Source organism: Pseudopodoces humilis, chromosome 7, assembly GCF_049639895.1.
Source record: "Pseudopodoces humilis isolate 2021_Gansu_Grassland_sample_001 chromosome 7, ASM4963989v1, whole genome shotgun sequence".
NCBI lineage: Eukaryota > Metazoa > Chordata > Aves > Passeriformes > Paridae > Pseudopodoces > Pseudopodoces humilis.
In genome coordinates, this window is record NC_142206.1 from 18,626,589 (window position 1) to 18,635,059 (window position 8,471).

General features: G+C 48.4%; 1 protein-coding gene across 6 annotated transcripts in view; it reads right to left on the reverse strand.

Moving 5' to 3' along the window:
* The window catches only part of KMT5B (lysine methyltransferase 5B), a 28,093-nt gene extending 20,434 nt beyond the window's left edge, over window positions 1-7,659 (reverse strand). Inside the window, exons 1-2 of one of the 6 annotated variants that reach the window (XM_005522378.3) lie at window positions 7,065-7,659; window positions 54-290 (exon numbers count right to left, since the gene is read on the reverse strand). In XM_005522378.3, the coding sequence (XP_005522435.1) occupies window positions 54-207 (154 nt within the window). In that variant the 5' untranslated portion in view covers window positions 208-290; window positions 7,065-7,659. Of the gene's footprint in view, window positions 1-53; window positions 294-2,386; window positions 2,758-6,375; window positions 6,610-7,064 lie in introns of those variants that run through there. The other 5 variants (XM_088057953.1, XM_005522379.3, XM_088057955.1 and 2 more) reach the window with 5 other exon arrangements.
* Between the last annotated feature and the right edge of the window lie 812 nt (window positions 7,660-8,471).

The window sequence follows — 8,471 nt, forward strand, 5'->3', positions numbered from 1 at the left end:
CTTGAGAACTAGGAAGTGAATCATAGCACTAAGCAGCACAAACATGTACGTACATCTGCTTGATCTTCTCTCAACTCCATTTTTGCCCGTCTTTGGATTCTCCTTTCCTGCATGCTGCAATTTGGTCTGCGCGTGGTCATTAGATGACCTGCTTCCACTTCTCCGGCCATTCACTACCATGTTCTTGGATTCTCCCAGCCACTTCATACCCACAGACAATCTGACTCAGTTGCATTTAGTCACTTTTCAAAAGGCTTGGAGAAGTGGACGAATAAATTCAGTTCCAATTCCTACTGGAAGTAAAACATATACATGATTAGAACTTACTGGGAAAGTGTTTTCAAGACACAGAGTTTAACAAAAAATAATAATAATACTAGCCCAACAACAACAATAACAACAATAATAATAATAGTAGTAGTAAAAGAAAACTGAAACACCCCCACCCCCAAAGAAAAAGTGGGGGAAATGGCAATCTGCATCTGTATTGGAAGAAAGAAAAGCTGTTCATTAGCACTGGTACATGGAACTGTGAACAGGTGAAGTATTGTCCTACAACTTACAATGGCATCTGGCAGCAAGGACGGAATTCTAAAGCTGGTAAATTGCTAATGACAGCACATTTTTAAGAGCTGGACTATACCCATGGACATAGCTGTACAAGCATACGGACACATGGATAAACACGCCCAGAGCTATGTGACTCCAGACCCACAGTATTTTCAAATACATATCCAATTAAGATTCCATCTCCTAATACATAAAATCCATAACCTATTGGGAACTCTACAGCAAAGACCATTTTACAAGCATCCTCCAAGAACTAAAGATGAGCAGAGTTTAGAAAAACAAAGGAAAAAACCCAACCAGAAAATGGGCATTTTTGAAATGGGGCTAGGGGAAAGATGTTAAATCTTTATTCAAGAATCAGAGTTCAAGAAACCCTCAGTGATGACCTAGAGGACCCAGGCTACTATTCTTATGGTTTCATATTAAAAAACAAACCAGTCACAATACATGTGGTTCAACATACCAATACTAAGTGGGGTCACAAGTAGAGTTGAAATTTTACAGTATATAAATGTCTAGAAAAGCACATTATAGTTTTTGTCTGTAGTCTTAATGTCTTTTGCATAAATAATTATAAGAAAGCTAATAATGTTTTTGTACACAGTTGTGTCTCACTCTGTATAACTTGCAGGAAAAGATCTGATTTACACAACTATTTTACAATTGCATTTATGCATTAGTTATTCATTCTCTTGATTTTAATTCACCCTCCTCCCTACTGCTTCCTCACAAAGAAATAAATTGTGCCTTTTCACTTTACTGTAATTATAAAAAAAAAATCAACACTCTGCTCACAGCTGGTAACAGGCCATTGTAACACACACTTCAGTCTGGTGAAAGAAAGTCATAACAAGCTAACAGATGTTTAAAATACTGTCTATTGTAGAAATACTGCTTTTTATCAGGTAAGAGTAGCAAATGACTGGACTTCTCTTAGACACCTATGTGATCCAGCTACCTTAAAGAAATGCCAGATAATTTGTAATTAAATTATTTACAAAGATGCAGAAGATTGAGGCAATTGGGGAAACACAGTACAGACAAGTACTGTGCTTGCTCAGTACTGATGCACTGGCCCAAACATCTTTCTAGAACGTATCACACAGAAACTGACGGATTTTAGAACCTTTTACAAATTGTTACAGAGGGCAGTAAAAACTATCAACAAAGTGTAACAGAATCACACTGAGCATAAGCTGGCTCAGTTACTGCATCAGTATCAAGAAAAACTGAGATTGTTTCAGTGGACAAAGAATTTTCTTGCTGCCAGTAACAGAAGGGATTTTGTTTAATCTCAAGATTAATTCTATTTATTCAACTACAAGTAGACCCAGCCCTTTTTACAAAATACCTCCAAAACACTCTTGGAGAGGCTTTTTTTAATTCACAGAACTTGCTTGATAACATATACATGTAAGTTTATGATAACAATCATCTAAAAAAAAACAAAACCCCAACAAAACTTCAAAAACAACCAATCCCCTTAAACTTCCTTGTTAAGCATCCCACCTGAGCTTCTGTCAGAAGACCAACTCTGTGAAGATCTGCCACTGACTGACTGACATAAACACTTAATGACAAACCCACTCTCAAACTTCGCTTTTCTTATTTCTCAACTTATTAATCTTACAGGTCTATATACTCTAATTAACCCCCATTCTGCCATGTTTTTGTAACTTTGGTAATGAACAGCATTAAAACAGAAACTACATTAAAGACTTGCACGAAATTCAGTCTTGGTGTCTTTGTACACCAGGACTGAACTCCACGCTGTGCTGTGCTACAGCTCAGGAGTAGTACACGTGAATGAAATTACCATGAAGTCTGACTGTAGATGAATCCTGTATCATATCCAGCAGTCTGGGGGAAATGCTTACTGTGGTACTTTCTGACAATCACCAGGTACAGTAGTCACAGGAAGAACCCATCTTTCGCAAGGGCTGTTTGGGCAGGTTGAGTACTGTCTGTGCTAACACACTTCTGCTTCATCAGTAACAGCAACAACAAGGAAAGTACCACTGCAAAGGTAAGAAGCAACGTGGCACAGAATGATACTCAAACTATACTAAACATTAGGAAAAATACTTTGTTCTGCTCCAAAACGGCAATTTAAGTCTCCTACAAGCCTCCTATAGACAGCAACATAAGTCCTCCTCAAGTAAAATCAGGTAATTTCGTGATGTACAGCAGAATTCTGGTGAAAAACCATTATTTATTCGGGGCTCATCAGCCTAATGAGCAAGAAAACCTTTGCTTCCATCTACTGCTGCCTCTATTTTCTAGTATCAGCCAAACTACAAACTTGAAGACAGCAAGTGTGCTTCTTCAGCCTCTAGTCAGTAGGACAAGAGGCAATGGGCAGAAACAGATGCACAGAAGTTCCACCTGAATACGAGGAAGCATCACTTTACTGTGTGGGTGAACGAGCAGTGGAACAGACTGCCCAGAGAGGATGAGGAGTCTCCCTCACTGGAGATATTCAGGATCTATCTGGACACATTCCTGCTCTGTGTGCTCTGGGATGGCCCTGCTTGAGCAGGGAGGTTGGGCCAGAGGACCCACTGAGGTCCCTTCCAACCTGACCCATTCTGGGATTCTTTCAGTCCTTCTCCCAGTACCAAAAAACTGCTTTCCAGACATGACATAAAAAGCCAGAAACAACAGCCAGGATTCCTTTCTCCATGAATATCACAGCTACTAATGCCAACAGAAAACCTGAAAGGGAGCAAGAGATGAACCAATAACCACCACCACGTGGTATTTAATATCTTTTCCAATGTGGTTTGTCCTCACCGCTTTCTACATCAGATTCATACTGACAAGTCCTTTAGGAACCGAGAGAGAAAAGGCAGAGATGAACACTATCTTCCCATTCAAGGAAACACTCAAATATACTTACACCACCAGATGCCTCAAAACTCTTGTTACAGAGCTCTGCCATCAAGATCTAACACCACACCTGGACCACTTAGGACTTCAGGTTTACCTGTAACTGTGAAGTAATTTTACCAGCACAATTAGAGCTTCCAAGGGACCTTTTATATTTAAATATAAATGATCACACTGCTGTTTTAACCCTTTATTAATAACAGCACTACTCTTTAAATGACACTGCTTTTAGCAATTCTATTACACTATTCTATTAGTTTGACAGGCACATTTCCTCAAATGCTAAAACATAGCTCAATTGCATTTGCTACCTCTCACTGAGGCATCTGGCATTTCATTGCAACAGTACTCTCAAAAATGAAAACTCAAGTTTCATTTGCTTGATTCTAAATTTATTAAACCTATTAACACTTTCTGAGCATTATTTGCATGTCAGTCACATTCAGAAGCATCATTCAACAACTGAAGCACAAACACAATTAGCACAGACAGGCAATGGACCTCCTTTAAAATACAGTTTATGGATTTTTTTATTATTATTATTTTAAAGAACTCAAACACTTACATTTTGGCTTGCCTTTTTGGTTTTTTTTCTGGTTTTTTTTCTTTAAATTAACAATAGCTGCAAGAAGGTTTATCTTCAACAAGACAGCGACTTAAAGCAAATATAAGACACAAAAAAACCCCCAAAACAATAAACCCAGCCTCAGCTCTTCTGCACAAATCAGAGGCATCAAGAGAAAAGACATAGGTTTCATTATAGATAGCCCTACAAAAAGTAACAGAACTTAGAATTTGGAAAGCAGAGCAAAACTGTGCAACTAGTTTCTCTATGGGAACACCAGAATAAAAATGACTGATCAAAATCAAAGTTGAAGGAAAACTTGCACAGCTTTAAGAAGCTATTTAAAACAGTCTCAAGTCTTATTTTGGTTACCACATTTAGGATAAACTGGTTCACTAAATGGGACCCCCCGAAAATGTTTTTGAGTGTTTCTTTTCAGCTACTTGGTGCTGAGAATAAGCTCAGTGCAGAACTGGACACAGATTAACAGTGGCATGGGGAGGCTGTAAGACTGTGTCAAAGCTGACTCGGGTCAGTCCAGACTGTTGCAGAACTGCAGGCCCAGGATGTAGGTTTGAGAGAGCACACCTGGATCCAACACTGACCCAAACCCAGGCTCCAATCTCTCACCAACAGCTCAGCCTGTACATTCCCCTTTTCTCTTGTGCCGTCATGTGATTTTTGTGTGTCAATTTGGATAGTAATCCAAGCACAGTACAGACACAGAAGCAATCCAGTACCAGCACAAAGTCAGAGAGCAAATTACACTTCAGCAGTTCCTGCCCCGCTATGTTCTCCACTGGGTGCTCTCTCAGGGTGAGGCTGAGCATATCACCCCAAAGCCTGTGTGACTACCCCAAGCCACTGCAACAACTCCAGCGTTCAGCAGTCAGAGACAATATAAAAGCTTGCTGCTTCCAGGAGAGGGAGAACCTCCTTCCTCCCACTTGCCAATTCACACAAACATGTCCACCAATTCCAGCGCTCCGTGGACCTCTCCATAACCCAAATTAACCCTGTGTGTGCAGCTATGTGACTTACACATATTCAGGTTCACTTCAGGGCAGCCCCACCATGGCTGGATCAAACAGTTCAATGAAGACCCCAAACAAGTGTAATTCCAAAAGTAGTGCTACTGCCTCCCCATCTGCTTGTGCCCACTTCCACACCATCTTCCCCCTGCGCCAGCAAAACAAATGCAGAGCCAAGTGACCTGAATGATTTGGTCACTGAATCAGGAGAGTTACCAGACAAATCTGAACCTGGCTGGCTTGAACCATGAGTGGATGTTATGGGGCAGGGAGAACACACTCGGTCAGGGAAATGGTCAGGAGTACTTAAGCTGGGACTTCTTTGCATCTTCAAACCACAGCACTGGTTTGGCACAGGAATATCACACCTTACACTTACCATGCTGACTTGGGCAACTGTCTGTTGCCTTAAAGCATGTGCTGTTTGCAGTGAAGAGCACACTGGGAAATGTAGTCCTAGAATAGGATAGTGCTAACAGAGCAAGAAAAGCGTTCAGTAGCCCAAATCAGTCCTGTTACTGAGTATACAAGGATACATCATCCGACTCCTTAACTTTATACGCAATACATTAAGCAATTGCTTTACATTAGTCTGAATTTCCAGTCTGTGAGTTCCAGTGAGTATAGAGCAGAGATGCATGTGTCTATATGGCCCTAATAAGAAAAGAAGCCTGATAAAGAAACAATAACACCCAACTTTTCAATCAAGTAAGCCTTGATTTCCTCCCACATTTTAACTCGCAAGGAAAAAAGCAAAGAACTGAGAAGTTCAGTATTGGTGAAAATTGAAGCAGCTGCATCCATAGTTATAGTGGTCAGATTATGGAAACAAGGCATGGCTCCATGAGAACTTATCCTACAATACACATTTTATCCTCATTGATAAAAACCTGCCAGTATGTATTTATAGTTACACTATTAAACATTGATCAGACTGCCATCTCATATCACAGAATCAATTAGGTTGGGAAAGACCTCTGAGATCATCGAGTCCAATCTGTGACTGAACACCACCCTTTCAAGTAGACCATGGCATTAACTGCCACGTCCAGTCTTTCCTTAAACACCTCCAGGGACGGTGACTCCACCACCTCCCTGAGCAGCCCATTCCAACTTCTAATCACCCCTTCTGTGAAGCAATTCTTGATGTCCAACCTAAACCTGCACTGGCACAAGTTATGACTGCCGTCTTGTCCTGAGACATGTTGCCCTGCACTGAATTTAAGGCACCAGAAAACTCCACAAAGTTCTACACTTCAGGTTCTCCCACTGCCTGTGACACACCCTGACAAAACACCACGCACTCTCCCTCTCACTCACCGGTTTTCGCGTTTCCGAGAGTAACGTCTTAAAGATAACTTCACTTTAAAGTTTCAGATACAGATGTTGCATAAAGACGTGCCTTTTAACCCTTCCCTAATGGCACGTATCCTCCGATGAAAAATCACAAAAAACCAAAAAACAAAAAAAATCCAACAAAAAAAAAATAAAAACATACCAAAACCCCCCCCAAGGCAACTAGTCCGGCCATGCCATCAAACCGAGGCAAGATCGAGAGGGACACTAAAACCATCCACCCAGACGTGGAACTACTGCTGCAACTGGCCGAAACTCCCGGCCCAGAGCGCAGGGCCGGGCCGGCGGAAGGGGAGCGGGGCCGGCTCCGGCCCGTGCGGCGCCGCCCCCGCGCCCGTTGCTGCCCCCTGGCGTTCTCCGCGCGCCGGCGCCGCCGCACGCCCCGGCCCCGCGCGGCCCCCACCGCCCCCGGCCCCGGGGCCCGGCCCCGCCCGCGGCCGCCCCTCCGGCCGTGGGTCCCCGCTGCGCCCGCCGCTGTCAGCGCCCCGACAGCCGCCCCCGGCCTGCCCGCGGCGGCCCCGCACGCTGCCGGACCCCTGCCGCGGTTCCTCACGGCCCCCCCTCCGTGCTCAGGGGCGCATCCCCCTCACGGCCCCGGCACCTCCCCCGCCCCACAGAGCACACACAGACCCTCCGCAGAGACACAAACTCACCGCCCCACGCTGGGGGTCCCCCGCCGCCGGCGCTGCCCCCGCTGCCACGGGGGGAAAATGAATCATCAAAGGCAAGGGTGCGGGAGGGGGGGGAAGGGGGAAGGGAGGAAGCTGAAGAGGGGAAAGTGAAGACCGAGCCAGGTAGGGGCGGACTGGGGAGGAAAACTAAGGAAGGGGCGAGAAAAAAAAAAAGCGGCGATAGTGATAAAAAATAATTCCGAGTGGGGGAGGAAAAAAAATGGCGGATTAAAATCCAAGATGGCGGCGCCGAGGGGCGAGCGGCGCAGGGGGGAGACGGCGGGGAGAGCCGCCTGGAGATCCCTCCGCCGCGCCCCGCGAGAAAGAGTCCCCCGGGCTCCCCCGCAGAGACCCCGCGGGGTGGCGGCGCGGACCGGCCGCCGCTTCCTCCTCCTTCTCCTCCTTCCCTGCGGGGAGCCCTCGTTCCGCCGCCCCGCCGAGCCAGGCGAGCGCCGCGCTGGCCGCTGCGCCCCGAAGTTTCTTCTTGTTCCTCCCGGCGGAGCCCGCGACCTCCTCGCCCCGTCCGGGGAGACGCCGAGTGCCCCTGCGCTCCCGGCGGCGGAGGGACACCGCGGACACCCGCCGCCGCGCACTCCCGCCGCCGCGGAAGGATACACCGCTGGCAAGGAAACACAGCCCGCCCCCAGCCGCGCCGCTCCCCGCCGCCGCCTCCTGCCGCCGCCGCTTCACCGCGGGCGGCGCGGGGGCAGCCGGGGTAGCCCGTCCGGCCGCGGAGGGCGGCCGGCGGCGGCCGCGGGGCCCATGACCGCCCGGCGCGGCGGAGGGATCCCGCCGAGGGAGGGGAACGAGGCCCGGGCCGCCCCGCACGGCCGTGTGTGCGGGGAAGAAGTCCCGCTCCGGGATCCCTCCGCGCGGTGCTGCCCTTTAAACGCGGGGGACTCCCCGCCGCGGGGCGCGCACCGGCATGCAGCCGGGATGCGTCTCCTTGTGCTGCCTCGCGGTTCCCCTGCTGTGCCGGTCTCGGCGGTTTGTGCGGCGACAGCTCGCCCTGCCCCGCCTGAGAGGGGAGTGGGACCGCAAACCGAGCTCTTCCGGCACCTGCTCCCCCCCGCTGTCTGACAGAGCCATTTAAAAATGGCCCCCGCGGGCTGGAGGGGCTGGGACGGTACCTCCCTCCCTCCCTTCCCTTCCCTTCCCCTCCCCTCCCTTCCCCTCCCCGCCTCGGGGCAGCGCCGAAGGCAGCGGCGGCGGGGCTGGCAGCGGGCGGTGGCCGCGGCCCTCACGGAGCGGTGGCTCCGGGAGCGCCCCCCAGTGGCGGGGCGCGGCCGCGCCCCCCCGCGCCCGAACAAAGGCGGCGGCGTCAGTGTCGCGCCCTGTCGCGATAGCGGGGCGGGACGGCTGCGATAGCCCCCAGGGGCAGGGACGGGC